Below are 20,871 nucleotides of genomic sequence, written 5' to 3'. Positions count from 1 at the left end.
ACAGTATGCAGTGTAAAACATGAGATACATTACAAACATCTGTATTCATTTAAATGCTGCATTCTCAGCTCTTTTTGCCATAATGTCAGTGAATGGTTTCAGGAGAGCCTGAGGGTTTAAGCTGTACTCTACTCATTATGCCTTCAAATGGCACAGATGATGTTTGCCCTCTGGTGGCAGACACATGCAACTGCGTCCACATCCCATTCAATTCACAAAGCTTATATATAAGCGAATATATATATGTATATTGAATTTAAAGCCTGTGGGCTTAGAACGGCTGGCATGGACAGAATGTGGTGTCCTACAGCCTCTTTTTATGGGGTTTTTATTCGCTGTTGCCTTGTCAGGAATCTGTAAGGATAGCAGACATGCTGTCATTACTCTAATAGTGGCCGACGTACCTCCCAGGAAATGTGCACTTCAAAGTAATTTACATGACTCCCAACAGGACAGGGACCAATAATTGTTGAAGTGTGCTGTATTTATTCAGCATGAGGCTGGGCGCTCGCGTCTAAAAGTGTTGTTAGCGCGGCAGGATTAGTTTTCCTCAGCAGCCCTCTGGGGCTTTCTGCTGTATTAAAGCTCATGTTATACAGATGGTATTTGTTTCTGAAACATGGTATGTCGTGTATTAGCTAACAAAAAGAAAACGGTACAGCTATGGATAGAGTATAGATAGATAGATAGATAGTAAATGAATTCCCACCTTACTATTCACCTAATTAATAATCACCTCTCAGTTTTTCTCTCACTCTAATTCTAGCTTCACACACATTTTGCTCATTTGTCACTCCTCACAGCCCCTGTGGAGTCCACCCTTCACATATGAAAACACAAAAAACAGAGAGATTTCTCACACGTTGCATTGTGATTTTTTTAGCATTCGTTTTTTCTTAATATCTCGGGCCCTGCATCCACCAAAGTGTTTTCCTTAGGCTAGCATATATTTTTTTCAATTGTTTTCAATAGATGCGCAGCATTTTTAAAAATGGCAGCAGCTGGCTAAGCGCAGAGCGTTTGGCACCGAGCGCTTTGCACTTTTTACCAGTCGACAAGAGTTGGGAAAGACGCTGGGTTCGTCACTGTCACTTTTCACTTAACTATCCAACAGGGTTCCCACAGGTCCTTGAAATCCTTGAAAGTTTGAGAATCTGGGGTGGGGGGAATTCAAGGCCCTGGGAAGTTTTTGAAAATATACATACATAGATACAGGTCATTGAAAGTGCTTGATTCTATTTTATTCAAGAAGTTTTCTGGAAAAAAAAATCCATATTATTTGCATAGTTGTGTTTGACACACGTCTCGGGTTACGTATGTAACTGTTGTTCCCTGAGAAGGGAACGAGATGCTGCGTCTCCCTTGCCATACTCCTGCATCCCTGTAACGCCGTCTTTGGCAATATTTCAGATAGCGATATACTTCCTGGCTCCCGCGTCACCCTGTCTTTGCCGTTAAGCCTCACCATTGGTTGAATTTGATATACACATTTGGACGCACTAACCCCTGGAGGCGTCCCCAAAGTGTCACCGCAGTGACGCAGCGTGAGTTCCCTCAAAAGGGAACTGTAACAATGTATCTTAAAAGGTAACACGATGTAACTTTGCTCTCACTTGAAATGTGTCCCCACATTTAGTCCTTGAATTTGAGGGTTTTTGGACCTGGAAAGTTCTTGAAAGGTCCTTGAATTTGAAGTTAACTGCAGTTGGCGTTTTTAGGCGCTGATCAAACAGAATGCGTTTATGGCAGTGGCAGGCGCCTTTTTTAAATGATTTTCTATGGACAGTAAGCGTTATGCGCGTTGTTTATCTCGTGCCGAACAGCTCGCGTTTTGGTCGCCTACCGCGACACACGTTTTTGTAGCAACATCATTCGCGTTTTTTACATTGTTGAACAAATGAGGGAAGAGGCAGGCTTTTCGTCTTGGTGTCACAGAAGTTTACAGTTGCTTGGAAAAACCGTAGACTGCCCTCACTCACTGTCTCCTGCATGTTTGTGCACTTTTTACTTTTATCAAGGTCAGAGCAAGCACCCTATTTTTAAAGTTACTGCTAATCTGACAGTTTCAGCAAAAGAGCGCGCACTCTTCAATATTTGATTGACAGGACATCTGCCTTTTCCTAGCAAGATAAAAGCCACGCCACACTGCTCTTTTTTAAAGTGACCAAAAAAATACATCCAGGGACCTACCAACATATTTTTAGATGGAAAATGAGGAAAACACACATTTTTACTGAGTAGTTTTATTTTTCTTCATATTTCATTCGTGAAATCCGAGTTTAATTAATATTTTATCACATCAAAAGCATTGTCATTGCTAGTCATTAATACTAAACTTTTTGTGTCATTTATTGCAACAGCCAAGCGACTTTGGAGACCCACCATAGGGCCTTAGGTTTGGCAAAGGACTCTTATTAAATCTTGTAAAGGGTTTTCAGTTGGGTATACTGTATGGGTCTTTGGATAGAAATATAGTTAGTGATGTTGTCTTGTTGGTTCTTTAGGTAATCATGTTAGTTTGGGGTTCTGTTAAAGCAGCATTGCAAATGTTTTTTTAAAACCTACATATTTTTATATTATGAAGGTAAAGGTTCAATTATGGCAGGGGTGCCCAGACTTTTTCCTACCACGGGCCTCAAATCAAACCTGACTGAGGTCATTGCTGTGTTATATTAAAATTTAAGTTGCCCTGATTCTCCTAATTTATCATGTTCTAATATTTAAAAAATAAATAAGCAAACATTACTCTGTTTATGCATAACTAATGCAGTTTTATTTTCAAGTGCAACTGTAGTAAAAAATAAATAAATAATTTTGCCCATCATTTTCAAATTTCCTTTTGTTTTTACGCTACTGCCTCGACCTCTCCATTATTAGCCTATAGTACCTGTGTTTGTTGAGTTTCATGACCCATGCTATATACCTTCAAATATGCATGTGCAATAAAAAATATTCACTTTAATTCATTGCATTTTTGTAAATAAAAAAATGTACAAACATTTTGTACAAAGAAACAAAAAATTTTACATTTTAGATTTTTTTTTTAATTAGAAATATGAACATCTGCGTCAATGATGTTTATCCTTTTTATAAAAAAATATTTACTTTAATTCATTGCATTTCATTTAAATTAAAATGTTTGTAAACTAAAAATGTACAAACATTTTGTACAAATAAAACAAAAAAAGATACATTTAAAAAAAAGAATTAGAAATGTGAACATCTGCGTCAATGATGTTTATCCTTTTTCCGTATCTCACATTGCATGACGGGCCAAATTGAAGGTCATTAGCCTCTTTCACACAATAATTCTGGTAAATTACCATGAATTTACCAGAATGAATTTACCAGTAAATACAAAAATGTGCTGTTCACACATGCAGTGAGGTTCCGTCTTTTTACCAGTAAGACATCATTCACACATCAGTATCAAAATACCGGTAAACTCGGAGAGAAAGCGGAAGTTACCTGTGGCGCGCGGCCGCGAGCTCCGTGTCGTATTTGTACACAATGGCGTATTTGTACACAATGACTTAATATCGTCGGTCCGTATTTTGTTGTTCCGTGTTGCTCGTGACCAAACATTGCGTAGGCGACGTCAAACGGAACCTTAGCTTCACCGGGGGTGTACTAAGGACGTCGGCAATTTGGCAAATAGATGGTAAGCTGTTTTAAACAACTTTGAAGAAATGTGGATGTTAACTTCAGTTGTGCTCGACTTTTAAGCAGCATGGGTGTGGAAACGAACGTAAACAGTGCGGGGGTAAACGCGTCATCTGTTTAACTCATTCACCGCCATTGACGAGTTATCTCGTCATTTATGAGTTCATATTTAACTAATAAATATGCCTTTTTGGACGAATTTCAAAGTGAAAGTGTAATACCGCTTTTATCCACCAGATGGCGCCAAATCGAATTTATCAAAAACAGAAGTTAAAAAGAATTAATGGTTTATTTTAACTGCCTTTATGTTTGATAGTCATTCTGAGTCTGATCTCTAACATAAATTCCTTTACAAAAACGCAATTTTTTAAGCTTTTTGCTCAAAATGTTGTATTTTTGAAGAGAAATGTCCATATTTCAGTGGTTAAATTAAGTAGAAAAAGTAAATATATAATGAAACGTTTTTTCCCCATTTTGTTTGTTTGTTTGTTTGTTTATTGTTTGTTTGAAAGCAGAGAGTGTGTTCTTTAATTTGATATAATTTGTATGTTTATATATTTATAGAAAATGATTTTTCCTGCAAGGAATTTTGTGAAAATTTTGTTAAAATCACAAAAATGCAGGTGGGCAACTTTTCTCAAAAAGGCTGGCGGTGAATGAGTTAAAAACGTTCTGATTGGCCCGATCTGTCAGCGTGGTCTGACGTCGTCCGTTCTAAATGCCGGTAATCCTATATTTTTCGTTCACACATAGCGCTTACCGGTAAATTACTGGTAATCTTACAACCTGTCTTACTGGTAAATTGGGAGCACTGATTTACCGGAAAGGTTCTGTTCACACATGACATGTTAACTGCATTTTACCAGTAAATTACCAGTAAAGACTGTATGTGTGTAAGGGACTAATGCTGGCCAACTTTGTCCTAGTTTGGGCACCTCTGAACTATGGTATCCAATCTCTGATCTGATATCTTATTGGTCCCAAGCAACATTTAAGAGTGCATTGTAATATGTTACTTAACCCATTTGCACCATGCTGCATGCCGAAACATTACATCTACCTCCGGTTACTTTTATTTCATGTTTCTAAAGTGCTACAGAGGCTTAGATATTATGTTTTTAAAGACGTTGACAATTCTTAGTATTTTTTGTGAAAAGGGTATTTATCCTAGAATAACATAGGTTTTAGGCGTTTTAGGAGTAAATGGGTTAAATTGGAAAAGTCTTACATTTATGCATGGATAAATTATTTTCTCATCCTTATCTTGTCTCTTGAACACAAAAGAAGATGTACCTGTTGACTTCCATAGTATTTCCGATTTTCCTATGGAAATCAATAGGTACTGTCAACTATGTTTAGTTGAAAGGTGGTTGAATTAGTGTAAGTAGTATACCAGCGATCTGTAGTAATTATAGCCAAAGCTTTTACAGCAAACTACAGTACAGTATGTGACAAGCTTACCGTACGTGGCTCATGCCATGGTGGTGCTGTTTATTCTTTGGTGTTTGTATTGAGCGCAGGTCTGTGTTTGTGTTAGATGTGATTGGTACCTCGTCTCTTGCTCTGCTAAATGAATTCCTAATTACATATTGATCTGCAGTAGGGATGGAAGTTGTTCTTGGTGTTTACAGATTCACAATGCACAGCTTTCAGTACAGGTTGTGTTTACGAACGAATTAGTTTGCAGAAATAATCGGACAATATGGAGATGAGAGAGGGATTTACTTGGGTTTAGGGTTGTTTTATATATAGACTGTTTTTTCTGGTTTCCTCCTCGATTTGAATGATGTCATGTAGTCTCAGATATTCGTATGTCCTTGTCTCATCTCATTTCTTTCTTCTCCTCTCTTTCCTGTTGCACCCTTTTCTGTTTTCTTCTCTCTTCTCCTGTCTTTCACTTTCCTGTTGTCTCTTTTCCTTTCCTCCATCCTCTCTCCTTTCCTCTCCTCTCTCTCACAGAGTTATATTGTAGTAGAATAAAGTTTTATCACTCGGTTAAACTTCCCCTCCATCTGAGTTTTGTTCAATCATGCTGTCTCGCCACACACCTCGCGGGATGTGTTTGAGACGCCTGTAGGAAAGAAACAAAGGAAAACCTTCTCCTGTCATCTGTCTTCTCTTGTCAGGGTTGTATATATGTGAGAAAGAGAGAGAGAGCGTGAGTGTGTGTAAGGAGGAGAAAAGAGTGTAATTGCCTGTCTGGTGCACTGGGCTAAAGGCAGACGGTAGAGTAAAACCCAAAGGTTATTCCACCACTACCATTATACTCCCCTGTCTCTCTCTCTCTCTCTCTCTCTCTCTCTCTCTCTCTCTCTCTCTCTCTCTCTCTCTCTCTCTCTCTCTCTAACAACCAGGCATGACTGCTATGGGTTGCACATTAAAGCTCTGTATTTAGCAAGCACCTGTAGGTTTTACATGATAAGTTTATTGAAGAGTTTTTTTAAATATAGAGAAATAACACTTTTTTTAAATACAGTATATATGCGTATAAATGTGTGCAGGCATTTTCTTAGGTTTGTATGAGTGCACAACATAAACCCATCTCAGAAAAAGGAATGAGAATGGACGTGCACACACACACACATTTCATTTTAATGAAAAAAGAGTAGAGCTTGGTTTCTAAGTACACATACATTTTTTGGCCGTCTCTGGGTGCCATGGCAACGAGCATCCTGAGCGCACCCACCTCCTCCTCCAAAATCCTGCTCGGTGCCTGGATTCGGCAGCTCGCGCGGTTCACTCAGACAAATGCACACCCACAATTTCGGATGCTGAAGTATGCGCGAGCCGTCCCGGACATCTGAAAGCGCATTAAGTGTCATTTTTCCCTCCAGCATTAGGCATGTTAAAAAGACACAGCAAATTGCAAGCCTACACGCTCTTTGTCAGAGGGAGCGAGAAAAAGAGACAGAGAGAGACAGAGAGAGGCTGAGTCAAAAGCAAGTTGCAAGCTGAATGAACGTGGTATGAAAAGTAAAAATTTCAGCCCACAGATTTCTAGAAGTAGGTTGTTTGAACGGCAGTAGTTTCTGTTTGTAAGCATAAATGCTTGATGAAACTAGATTTCAGTGCAAAAACTGTGAGGGATGTAAATAGGTTTGTTTTGGAGTTAAAGGGATAGTTCACCCCCCCCAAAAAAAAATGTGTGTACCCTATTTACTTCCATAGTAGGAAAAAAGAATTCTATGGCAGTAATTTGGTTACAAACATTTCTCAGAATATCTTCTTTTGTGTTTATCAGAACAAAAAAAAAGGAAAACAGGTTTGTAACAACATGGGGGTGAAGACAGGATTTACATTTTTGGGTGAACTTTCCCTTTTATAGTATCGAAAACATAAATGTTTACAGTAATGAACGCTTCAGATATGTTCTGACAGAGTGGTCTCGAATCAGAGATACACTGTTATTTGTGGTTACTGGGGAAACTGGTAAGACTGTGATTGGTCAAAAGTGTTGTTGTAGTTTTTCAGGACCAAGGACAGCACCTAATGTTGTATAGCAGCAATAATGCTGTTGCCTGTGTGAAAATCAATCACATATAAAACTTTTTTACCTCAAAATGAAAATGTTATTACTTATCCTTTTTCTGGGGTCAGCGATAAAGCAGTTGGTATGATAAACCGGTAGACATTTTAGATCATTTAGGTCTTAAAAGAAAGTAAACAGCAGAAAAAGAAAACGTATGTGGAATGGTGCGTTCACACCAGACGCGCAAGAGGCGGCAAGCGCGAGTGATTTAGATGTTATGTCAATGCAAAGATGCGAATAGGCATCCTGCGGCGCGGTAAGCGTGAATGGTGCTGAACTTTGGCGAATTTTCACGTCGCCTTAACCAATCAGGAGCTTGCTCTAGCAGTGACGTGATTACAGGAAGCGAGCGGAGACAGAAAAACAAAACAACAACAGAGGACAATCAGCATCACTACACAAGACATCTTCGTACTTTTACAGGAATTAAAAGGATCTTGTTTGGAAGAGTGAGGAGGTCGGACAATCTGGTAAATTTTCTCAGTTTGAGCTATATATGCCCCTCCCATGATGCAAATTTCCATGTGATATCTCGAATGACTAGAATTTCACACGCGGCTTTCACGCGCAAATGAAGCGCTTAAACTCAAAATGTTCAAGCGTCCAACTACGCGCGCATAGCACGTTTCTCACGCCTCTTCCGCAGTCCCGGCGCCATGGGCGGGCTTTAGGGGGCCGGGCCCGCCCTGTGAGTCACTAGTGCCCGCCCTGGACGAACCTGCGGTCTTCCTTAACCTGTTCACCAGCTCCATGTTTTTATCAATAGGCCACTGTTATTAATTAAAAGTTATTGTTTTGTACATATATAACTCATGAATAAAAATAAAAATGTGTTTGGTCTGATTTAAAAAAAATATATATTTTTAACGAATTTGATTGGTTTGTCAGTAGTGAGCGCGGAAATGTTTGGTTTTTTGCTAAGCGCGCCACCGCTCAATGTTAAGACACGATTGAGTGCTGCTTGCAGTGAGACTGACACGTTATGGTTCCGCTGTTATCTTTCACTATTTTCGCTGCTGAAACAACAAAAACAGTCAACATTGCGTCTAAAATGTAAGTGGCTTAATATTAATTACTTGTAGTGAACTGTCATTAAATCTGTCACATTTTCAACCGTGATGTGATGCTGCTTAACTGTATCATGTTATTAAAAAATCCACATTTTTACTGCAGTATGTTTAACCCACTTTGTTAACACACTTTGTGTTTGCTGTGCTTATTTGTTTAACTTTGCGTTTACATTATGCACTTTCGGTCGCCATTGATAAAGGATGCAGAATCATTATCCTGTTTTGGTGATTGTTATTGGCGTTTTTAATCAGACTAGGCTACTTGTTCGGTCGAGCAAGTAAAATTCTCTTTCACTTGGCCTTTTAAAAAATCCACTTGTCTCTGATATTAACCGGACAAGCGTTGATGTCGAGCCCTGCGACGTGTTTTATTTGCGTTTAGATTGCTTCAGTAAGCTAGGTCCAATCTTTACGACTTCTCCGTTGTATTACGTTAATGGAGAGGTATGTTATTAATGATATTATGCATTGCAGTGACGTTGCTCTCATTTGTGCCCCCCCTGAAAAATGAAATGCCCGTCCGTGAATTTGTGTCTGGCGCCGGGTCTGCTCTTCCGCGTCTGGTGTGAACGCAGATTAACAGTATATTATATTGGAAACGGACTTTGGTCTTAAAAGGGAAGTTCTCTAATATTACATTTTTTGTGTGTTTTGTTTTTGTGACTGATATCAGTAACAATAATTATGTAAATTCTATGGTATCAAAGGTTTAAAAACCTTAATAACAGAAAAAGACAACTCTACCATGATACACGTTATTATGATATAAAATGACTCATATTGGGGCAGTTTCACAGACAGGGTTAAGATTAATCTAGGACTAGGCCTTAGTTTTGTTAGCACATTTAAGTCGTTTTTACAAGCATACCTTACAGAAAACATTACTGGTGTGCATCTTGAGACCAAATAATGGCATTTGATATATTTTAACATTGTGGCAGTGCAAGATTTTTTTATTAGGTCTGCTCAAACATGCATTTAGGATAAGACCTGTCCTGGAACAATCATGATATAAGAATTTGGTCATATTGCCCACCCCTACAGTACTTTTCTTTATGAAGGTCATACTTTTTCAAATGTATTTTATTTTTAGCTTTTTTGTGTTACTCTTTTATCATTTTGATGCATGATGTGAGAAGGATTATTTTACCTCTATAATTATTTTACCTGTATGTTACCATGCTAACAGTTATTCTCAGTGTCTATAGTGTAGAAACTGATCAAATGTATATCTGAATGTGTTATAAGTTGTGTAAGTGTCTTTCATACGTGATCTTGACCGTGAAATGCAGACTTAAAACTCATAATCTAATTATGATATTAAAGCAACACTATGTATTTTTTTTACCTTTAAATAATGTCTCTAAAATTATTTCAGTGATAGAACAACTTTTAACTGGACAAATTGTACTGTTGCTGCAACCTGAGCAGCCTCCTAGCTGCCTCAAGCACACTTTGAAAGTGGCGGTGGAGGGTAGAAAACACAGCCCCGCCCCTCCCCCTGCCTGGAGAAGAGTGTCTGATACCAGGCACTGTTGCGCTTTTCAACCACATGGGGGAGCTGTTAGTCATTTTTACATGGAAACTACATAGTGTTGCTTTAAGAAAATCAAGTTTGATTTCACTAATTGATTTCACATCGATATCAATCTTTGACCTTACACAGTCAAGATTAAAGATATGAATGTTATATTGTTTTCATTATGTAGAATGATTTTATTTAGAATTTTATAAGTGCTGGGCAAAAATTAATCGCATACAAAATAAAAGGGATTTTTTTTCATAATATGAGTGTATACCGTGTGTTATTATTATGTATATATAAATACACACACATTAATGTATTTAAGAAATATTTACATGTGTATATATATATTTATTTATATTTTTATATATTCTAAATTATATATTAACAAAAAATGGAGATATAAATAAAAATGTTCTGAAATGTATATATGTATGTCTGTGTTTAAGTATACATAATTATTACACACAGCACAGACACATATATTATGCAAAAAGGCACTTTTATTTTGTATGCGATTAATCATTGCTCAGCACAAATTTTTATTTAGGTTTTCAGAGGCATAGTAATTCATATAAAATTGGTTATCAAATGAAAAATCTTTTTAACTAGCTACAATTCACTTTCTCTCACATAGGTGTTCGCCAAGGGATCGCTGTGAGCGAGCAAATGAGCCGTACCGCTTCGCCGCCACACTCAGCCAGTGTGTGAAAGCCACGGTGTACCCGGACAGCATCGCCGTCTCTGAACCTAACGTACCGCTGAGACACTTTGCACCAAGCGTTTATACTTTTCACTCACAAGAGCACAAACACGTAAGGTGATATAAAAGAAGCAAATATTTCTTACAGCAAAAAAAAAATAGTTTTCAGCGCAACGTCTGGATAAGCAGTTTTTGGTTTGTTGTGTTTGCACTCTGTGGGCGTTTGGAAGATGTCGAAAGCTTTGGGTGAGGTACGTGTGTGGGTGAGATACCACAAAGTGTGTGGGCCGATGTAGGAGTCGTGTTCAAGGATCTTTTTTGTGGACTCTTGTTTTGGCTTGGGCATTTTATTTTTCTCCTCTTGGATAGATTTACCTTGTGTAAGCAGAATTATCTCAGACAGGCAGTAAGCTTCTGTAGCCTATTTTTGTAGTCTTTTTTAGTTGAATTCATTAATTATATAATAACCAACAACAATGTAAATAAACCTGGCAAAGAGTCAAACAATGCATATGAAATATTCATACACTAATGCATGCTGGAAAAGGTTAATGAGAAATCATCTAAAAAACAAAACATTTTCAGTATACACTGAAAATGTTTGAACTCAAACACATTATTACAATTAACCTGCTTACTGGTTCGAAAACAACGTATATGTTTAACAACGAATCAAGCATTTCTTCTATTCTTGGAAGTTGTTAGAGATTTAAAATATTAACTGCATAAAAAACCCACATTGTTTATTTAATTAATTCTTGACTTAAACTATAGAAAACCGGTCTTTTCGCATATCTTGCGTAACAAAATTCTGATGTCCAGATAATTGACTGAATCACAGCTACCTGATTAAGATAATGAGACGGCCGCCGTATAGCTCTCGACAGCACTACATCAGGGTCACCGCTGCTTGCTGCGTCTCACGGCGATGGGAAACTATCACCATGACAACGAAGCTCATCCGTGCGGGTCCCGGGGAGCATGCGAAAACAATCAAATTATCTTTATTAGAAATGCTAGCAACAATTACAGAAAAAACACCCACTACATCGCAGGAAGAGCGTTAATGCGCAATGAAAGGAGCAAAGGCAAAACATAGCAACGCGACTTACGCCTCAACAATGTTGTTATGGGCAGACAACCCTGTGTAGACAGAACTAACCACAAACAATGCCTTTTCTCAGCGTATCTATAGAGAATAACAAGACGGCTAATTAGCGTCTCTCTAGCTGTCGATTGCAGAGCACCAGAAAGCACGATCTGTGTGGTTTTGGGGTAATTAGACACTTTAGAGACATTCTTCAGAATGGGAAATTTCAATGGCAAGAGAGCAGAAATTGGCCGATTTCACTGTGACTCATTTGGAAGGTGTGAACTTCAAAAATCAGACCCTCGGATGTACAGACCCTAGCACGACATTGAAAACAAGAAGTAAAAATAAGAGATAGCTGTGAGATCTTTATATAAGCCACAGTAATAATTATCTCAAGTAGCGGCTGAGGGACCGGTCTGCACTTTCCTTCTGCCGTGTGAAATGTGCGTGTTTGTAGCCGATGAGCTTTTGTCCAATGTGTCACCAGTCCCTCCGAGGAGGACTTCAGAAGAGCGTGTGAGCTCTGAGAAGGTGTGAAGTGTACGTGGTGTAGTTCGAAGATGGATTGGGATGAATTGTTAATATTAAATGCTTAACTTCTTTGAGTAGACGGCATCTTTATATGGTTAACTCTGTTGGTGAAAGTGAGACCCTCTGCTGTGTGATATGCAGTGAACTTTGCCCTTTGTATGTGATAATATCAATTTCTTAAAAATTTGTGTTGTAGGATATTGCAATAGTTTGATAAACCGTCTCGCTATCTGTAATTCACACACAGGAGGTTGATTTTCACATTTTGATCAAAGTTTTGTTCTTACACTGTAATAAGGTCATTTAAACGTAATTTTCTTTTTCTTCTGTCTAGCTGCTGGTGAAAGTGACAGACGTTCCGGATCTTTCCGCTGGAATCACATGCTCGTTCGGGAACCTGACGGAGATTGAGGGAAGAGTGAATGGGAACCAGATTCTGTGCACGTCTCCTGCTGCTAAAGATGTTCCCATCATCCCCACCGATCAAGGTAACCATTTACATTTACAGGCTCTGTGAAATCTCTTGACAAGCACAGCTTTCTTGTGTTAATGTATTTGCTTTTGAAACAGGAATTTTGGTCGGTCTGTACCTACCTACCTACCTACCTACCTGTCTGTCTGCATGTCTGTCTATACCTACGTGTCTGTCTGCCTATCTGTTTGTCTATACCTACCTACCTGTATGCCTGTCTGTCTATACCTACCTGTCTGTCTGTCTGTCTGTCTGTCTGTCTGACTTTGTCTGTCTGTCTGTCCGTCCGTCAGCCTGTTTGTCTGTCTGGGTCTGTCTGTGTGTGTGTGTGTGTGTGTGTGTGTGTGTGTGTGTGTGTGTGTGTCTGTCTGTCTGTCTGTCTGTCTGTCTGTCTGTCTCTGTTTGTTTGTTTGTTTGTATTTACCTATCTGTCTATAAGTTTGGATCTGCCTGTCTGTACCTACCTACCAGTCTGTATGTCTGTCTGTCTGGTGGGGAAACCTACCTACCTGTCTGTCTGTGTATACCTACCTGTCTGTCTATACCTACCTACCTGTCTGTCTGTCTGTCTGTTTGTCTATATATGTTTATAAGTTTGGCTCTGTCTGTCTGTACCTGTCTACCTGTCTGTCTGCCTGTCTTTAGCTATCTGTCTATAAGTTTGGGTCTGTCTCTCAGTCTGTCCCTTCCTGCCTACCTACCTGTCTGTCTATACCTACCTGTCTGTCTGTCTGTCTGTCTGTCTGTCTGTCTGTCTGTCTGTCTGTGTATACTTATCTGTCTGTAAGTTTGGATCTGTTTGTCTGTGCATATCGTCCTGCCTACTTACCTGTGGGTTTGTTTATACCTATCTGTCTGTCTGTACCTACCTGTCTCTCTCTCTCTCTCTCTCTCTCTCTCTCTCTCTCTCTCTCTCTGTATATACTATCCTGCCTACTTACCTGTCTGTCTGTCTATACCTATCTGTCTATAAGTTTGGGTCTGTCTGTCTGTACCTGCCTACCTGTCTGTCTGTCTTTAGCTTTCTGTCTATAAGTTTGGGTCTGTCTTTCAGTCTGTCTCTTCCTACCTACTTACCTGTCTGTCTGTACCTGCCTAACTGTCAGTTTGTCTTTAGCTATCTGTCTATACGTTTGAGTCTATCTCTTAGTCTGTACCTTCCTGCCTACTTGTCTGTCTGTCTGTCCATACCGATCTGTCTGTCTGTACCTACCTGTCTCTCTCTGTCTGTCTGTCTGTCTGTCTGTCTGTCGGTATATACCATCCTGCCTACTACCCTGTCTGTCTGTCTATAACTCAGCCTACTTGTCTGTCTGTCTGTCTGTCTATATCTATATATCTATACGTTTGGTGTTGTCTGGATCTGTCTGTCAGTTTGTCTATCTATCTATCATCCACAAAACTAAATATGCCGTGTTCCCAGCTGCATTATTTTAGTACCTCTAGAGTTTTCTGTCTTGTTTTTTCTCCATATACTCAACATTTCCAATCAGTGCCATGTGCCCTATCAATTGCCCTCTCTTTTCCTGCATTTTTCTCCATTCACCTGTTCCCATAAGAGAGGTGATCTCTATTCTCCGCTATAGATGCTCTGGTAATAGACTCTCCCTGGTGTACCCGACATTCGTGCTTCCTAATGAGGGCTTCTTTCGTCTGGGCCACCCCCTCACACTTAAGCCACACCATTGATCCCACCGGCCATGTGATACCGCAGCTCTAATGAGCCTACACTGACCCAAGGTCAGCCTCAGGGCTGCAGGCGTGCTTTCAGACACAGTTATGCCCATTACAGGTGACAAGCACCCTGACCTCTCCCTACCTGTAATTGCTCCAGGGAAAGTGTTCTTCCTGAACGCCGATCAACAATTGGGTTCAGAGTCATCTGGTTATGAATGTGATCAGAAAAGAAGCTGATCTGAGATCAGAGTGCAGTGTCGGACTGTGAATGGTGTGATTTGATGTGTATTAAGCCAATCCAAAATGAAACCAAATGCAATTCTGAATTCTGCCATTGCATGGGTGCAGCTCTGCAGTCGGGTTTTTTTTTAACCAATCATTTTACTTGTAAGCCATAAATGTGACTAATCACTAATCAACTCTGATTGTTTGTATTTTATATTAGCATATAATATATTATAGTGAACCATATTATTTATATGACCAAAATAAATATGAATGGCTGTTAACTGAGAACCTTTCTGTAGCCAGATGGTATATTTACGACATCTATCAGCAGGGTCCGCGCTATCCAGCCAAACAGTGACCCCAAACCAAATGTTACAACAGTAGATGAAAGCAAATTCGACAGAATCATCATTTAACATTTAAATTGTATATTTTTATCGTCGTTTTTTCTCACTTATAGTCTTATTAGTTTTAAAATCATACATTTGTGCATGAACAAATTCCTACATGTGCTTTCTCTCTAACCTCGATTCCAAAGCAGATGGCTGTATATGCAGCAGAAGTTGGTTGTGATTATCTGATTCACAGTAATCCCCTTCCAAACCCACTGTAAATGACAGCTCTGTTTACCCACAACCCCCATGTTCGCGTTATCCAATCAGCGGCCTCCCTCAGGTAAATGTCACGTAATCCCCCAATGCTTCATATTTGCTGGCTGTCTCTCCACCGGAGCATATGAGCATCGATCATGTGAGAAAATACTGGCTACGGGTATGCGCATCGATTGAACTCGTAGTCGCGCTGGGTGTGACCGATCATATTTCAGATTATTTCCAGCAGGCACTCGCCGTTTGGGAATCGCGTGCCAGTTATTGTCTTTGGCACACATATAGAGAAAGATGCTAAAAATGTTTCATAAATGACTTCCTTCCAGTCATCCATGTTATTGAGACAAAACGAGGCACAGAAACAGGTGCGAAGGAAGGATGGTAGTGCGTTCGAGGTCAGAGGTGACTCCCACACAATGTATGCTAGTTGAATCGCAGCCTGTTTGGGATGAAGCTTGTGTTTTGTGTGTGTGAAGTGTTGGCCGCTTATCGAAATTGGAATTCTCCACGCTGACACCCAGCCAAACTGGATCGGCCTAGCTGGGGTGACGCAGCGCTGCCAGACGCACCTCCGTCATTACGACAGCGCTGCTGCCCGTGGGCCTGTTTCACATTAACAACGGGGCTCAGCTGTGTTCTCTGTTACAATAGCATGTCTTTACAAAAAAATATCAGTTTGGATGGCACACGCTGCAATGCCGCTCCGGGCTTCGCACGCCTGTAAGAGTGCGGCACGAGGAATGCCAAGTATTAATCAGAAGACAGCTTGAGTATGAGGAAAACTGAAAAGGGTGGCAAACAAAACTGTGTTGAAACACAACAAAATGGCATCTGACAGAAATGTGCTTTCTCTTTTTCTTTCAGACTGGTCTGGTGTGGAGCTGAGATTGAACTCAAAGGAAACAGGTCAGATGCTGATCAGCACCGAGGTGAAGTTTTACAACTGCAGCGTGCACCAGCTGTAAGTTTACACTTACATCACTTCCTTTTATCTCCAACTAGAACCATATGTGACCCTGCTTGCGATCCTGAGTTATAAAAGAGACAACTATTGTTATCCGATAATCATTCAAGTGTGTGTTCTTGATGCATTGTACCATTTACCCAGGGTCATATTTGTCTCACTGAAGTATTATGACCACACAGTCAGCCCGCTGATATATTTCTCACTTCCTGTTTCTCAGAGCATTACGTCGCACCGCTCAGTCAGTTCTCTCCACACGCTGTGAATATTTCAGAAGTGTTGTGCGACACACAAAACTGTGAATGTTGCGGCCCCAGCGGGCATCGTGATAATATTCAAAGAGTTTGTTATCGAGGCTGCGCTTGGCTCGGCACCAGATTCTCGCAGCGCGTCAAGTCTAAACTCTACGATTGCTTTTGCAGTCCCTCCCAGGCATTACTTTGCCATGCCTGGTCCTCGTGTCACAGCTATAAAAAGCCTCCATTACGGCAAATACCGGCTGATTGCGTGACATTTCTCGAGTGAAGTGACTGAGATGTCTGAATTGCTGAAGTGTTCAGGGGGTCTGTGCCCAGGCTGGGGGCATCGCTGTCTATCACAGTTTAATTCCCCTTCATCTACCACGTTGAGTGATCGGACTAAATCTCAGCTCACTCTGGCAGGACCGTTTAGAAACGTCTTGAGTTTTCCAAAACTCCCTTTGTGTTTTTGGTGTCTATATTCATAGCTTGTGTGTCTCTGGTGTCTTCTGTGGAGAACAGATGCTGTGCGATGCTGGAGATCACAGTGCCCCGGTAACTGGAAGCTTGCTAAAAAGCACATGAAGAGGTTGCTTCCGAGAGATCTGATTGGCTGGCACGGATAGGCTCACCCCACCCTTCGTTTTTCTACACTTCCTTTTTCTCTCACGCCCGTGTTGCCCAAGCATCTGACAAATCTGGAACTAATCAAACTAACTCCTTGTATCAAATCCTTCTGAACCCACATCAAACCCCCTGCCCCTTATGTGGCAGACCTCACACAGTTTGGTTCTTCTTTTGTGCCAGGGATTATGGTTAAACTGGAAGACAGGAGGCAGGACAGCCCTCTGTGTATCTCAGCTCTTAGTGTTTTTGCACATATGTTTAGATTACATAGATTTATGCATGTTGCAGACGATTTTATCCAGTGCATTCAAGGAATACATTTTATCAGTGTGTGTGTTCCCTCTTGGGCTGCTTTACCAACTGAGCACTTTCCCCCCCTAAAATTTACTCCCACAGTTTTCTTTAAATGTTTTAAATGGCTGTAATTCGTCTGGGGTTCCCATGTGAAGCAACAAAGCGATTAAGTAGATCATGATATATTACACTAATCATGCTGCATAGCTCTGTTAGTGTATAGAAATCATGCCGTCCAATCATCTTTGCCCATGTGACTCCAAAGGCCCAATTGGGATCCTGCGCTTATGCATATTTTAGCATGAACACTTTTGCAAAATTTAATCGGCATGCAAAAACACAGGATCTTGGACGCCAAAGTGCTGTAGAGGTTTATTGCCCTCGAAGTGCCTCCAGGAATCCACAACAACAAACACATGACATCCTCTACAAACACAACAAAGCCTGCTCATCCTAAATTTATGGAAGTGTGTTTTTTTTTTTGGGGGGGGGGTATTATAGTCTCTGGGCTATGATTGCAAAATTCCAGGAATTTTCATGGCTGGAAACTTTAAATGGGAATTAACAGGAATATATGGGAATTAATGGGAATAAACTGGGAGTTGCCTACTATGAAACCTAAATGTAGTTTTTAAAAAAATATTGCAGAATCATTTTATTTAAAACAACATTTAATAAAATTTCAGCTGAATTTCTACCCTGCACATTCCTCAGTCACATGCACACAGCACACTGCTTACTAGAACGATTTTTCAAGGATTTTTGATCAAATAAATTCAGGCTTTGATGAGCCGAGTATCAGGATTTTTTGAAAAATAAAAATAAATTATATGCAAAAATAACACATTTATTAAAACAAAGAACAATTTATTTAAAATAAAATCCCCTCCATTTTGTAACAATACACACTACTGTTTTAAAGTTTGGGGTAATATTTTTATTTCTTTTTTGAAACTAATTTTTTAAATTTTGTATTACCATGCATGGATGTCTGCTTATGACCAAACAAAATATTTATTTATGTTTTTTTATGATAAAGTTTAGATACATTTCCAAATAATTCCCATAAATTCCGTAAATTCTCATTAAGTTTCCAATTTGAAATAAATACAAAACTGAAAATTTATCGGAAACTTTCCACCCCTTCGCAACCTTTCTCTGGACGTCCTTGTCGTGAGCTAAAATTCCCCATATTAAGTTTTCCAAAAAAGTATCGGAAACTTTCAGCCTCTTCGTAACTTTACTTTAGACGTCCTTGTAATGAGCTATCCACATGTGAAGAAGTGAAATTATGTTTTTGTCCATTTCTGATAAGTTACTATAAACGTTTGGCCTGGGTATACTTAATTTTACGTGTACACAAGGGACAACTGGACATTAATAACCGTTCATACTTTGGCTTGTGGTTGCGTATGCACGTACATATGTAGGCCAGGAGGGGTGCTTAATTTTGCCGTAATGCGCATGCGTCAAACACCTGTGTATGTGTTTACGTCAAACAAAGTATTCTTTACAAGGCTGTGTAAAAAAAAAATTTCACTTTATTTATTAAGACTCAACTTGTATACTTAAATGTTCTGATTTCTTTGTATGAATTCAATATTTGGCTTGATGGCTACATCTGGTGGAAATTTTGTGTCAATAACCCACTTAGAAATCCCATTTCTGATAAAAATGCTAATGTGTCAAATACTTATTTTCCCTGCTGTATATAAAAAACATTTAAAAGTATACTTGGGATTTTAGATTGGGCCCAAGGTCTAAGTTTCTAATACAGTTACAGTAATAATGACATAAAATTCAATTTGCTGTTCATTTTATAAATGCTACCATTCATAAAAACCATGAAAAACTCTTTACCCACAGACACTATAATGTCAGTACAAATCATATGTTGCAGTAAGGCTATACAAGCTGAATGTCTTAATACTACAGTGATAATTGTACAGCTAAGGCTTAGAATGACTGTATGTGGGTGGGAGAAGCTGTCCAACACTTCATACTAATTTCCGCAGTCCTCTTTTAATTTAGTCAGCAATAAGCCACAAAGGTCAAGAACACGGCAGCGGTGGTCTCAAAGGCACAGTCTCGTCCTCAGTGCTAATCTAAAACCCGGAGCTTTTCCATAGTACCTCTCAGGAAAGGCATGAATAAGAAGCATTACTTATCAGAAATAGCACTTTATACCACACATATTTGCGTAGTTTGTGACATGCTACAACTTCATCTGTAGGCGTTTCGAAAGCCATAACATGGCGGAAAACAGATCCTAGACCAGGTGTTACAGGTACCTGTGTCTGACAGGATTTGGATTTGGGTAAATTTGATAGTTCGACTCTCCCTCACATTCTAACATTTTTCTCTCTCTTGTGATTTTAGATGTCTTTCCTGCGTCACCAGTTCCTTTCGATGCCACTGGTGCAAATATCGAAACCTCTGCACCCATGACCCCTCCAGCTGCTCCTTCCAGGAGGGACGCGTCAACGCTTCAGAGGTACACACACTGAACAGCTGTGTGTATGAGGTCAAGGTCTCACAGTGGCAGATCTACCAAATTGCAAAGCTCAGGGGAAGAGCTTCCAATAATAGATGCAAAAAAGTGTGCGTGAAGATGTCGAGGGCCGGAGAGCCGGCGTGTGTGCGATTGCAGGTGTTCAGCTGATCAATGTGCTACATTACACCCTGTCAGGTGGTAAACACACTTGCTCACCCTCTCACAGCGAGCAATTAGCAGTCGATATCCAGAATATTCTCCATCACACCACATACAGACAACCCACTTATTCACACACAGCCATATGCACTAATAAACACACACACACACACACACACACACACACACACACACACACACACTTATGCTGGCAAAAAGCACTTAGGGTGCAACATCGATCATGGTGTAAGTACGTAGATAATTTGCATAATTGTGTGTGTAGGCTTATGAGTAAATGTATGTTGTGTGTGTCTGGACTGGCTATTCTTTAGAGAGAACATTGCAACAAAACAAAGCAATGATGCAAATCATATTTGTACACTACAACCACACTGCAAAAAATGATTTTCAAGAAAAAAAATCTTAGTATTTTTGTCTTGTTTTCAGCAAAAATATCTAAACATTTTTAAATTAAGATGATTTTTCTTGATGAGCAAAACGACCCAAGAAAATAATAATATTTTTAAAAAATCAAATTTAAGTGATTTTGTGCATAAAACAAGCAAAAAAATCTGCCAATGGGGTAAGCTAATTTTTCTTGAATTTTGTGCTTCAAGATTTTTTGCTTACCCCATTGGCAGATTTTTTTGCACAAAATCACTTAAATTTGATTTTTGTCTTAAAACTAGACTTATCTTTTTGGGTCATTTTGCTCATCAAGGAAAAAACATCTTAATTTAAATTTTTTTTGATATTTTTACTGAAAACAAGACAAAAATACTAAGAATTTTTTTCTTGAAAATCATTTTTTGCAGTGTACTAAAAAGTTATTTATTTTGTTTTTGTCTCATTTTGCAGTACCAAAAATGTCCGTAAATTCGTAAATCAATATACATTTACTTCAGAAACAAAATTATCCCATAATTTTCTTGTTTTAAGTATGGACTTAATTTTTATAATTTTTCAAGACTTGATATCTTAGGTCAAATTGCTTC

General features: G+C 39.3%; 1 protein-coding gene across 1 annotated transcript in view; it reads left to right on the top strand.

The window, feature by feature from the left end:
• plxna2 (plexin A2) overlaps nucleotides 1–20,871 on the top strand; it is a 260,451-nt gene that overhangs the window by 148,069 nt on the left and 91,511 nt on the right. Inside the window, exons 6-9 of the mRNA XM_073875455.1 lie at nucleotides 10,425–10,551; nucleotides 12,452–12,602; nucleotides 15,964–16,060; nucleotides 19,603–19,717. Of these exons, the coding sequence (XP_073731556.1) occupies nucleotides 10,425–10,551; nucleotides 12,452–12,602; nucleotides 15,964–16,060; nucleotides 19,603–19,717 (490 nt within the window). The remainder of the gene's footprint in view (nucleotides 1–10,424; nucleotides 10,552–12,451; nucleotides 12,603–15,963; nucleotides 16,061–19,602; nucleotides 19,718–20,871) is intronic.

This window comes from Misgurnus anguillicaudatus, chromosome 13, assembly GCF_027580225.2.
Source record: "Misgurnus anguillicaudatus chromosome 13, ASM2758022v2, whole genome shotgun sequence".
Lineage (NCBI taxonomy): Eukaryota > Metazoa > Chordata > Actinopteri > Cypriniformes > Cobitidae > Misgurnus > Misgurnus anguillicaudatus.
This window is presented reverse-complemented; position numbering and strand designations above follow the sequence as displayed.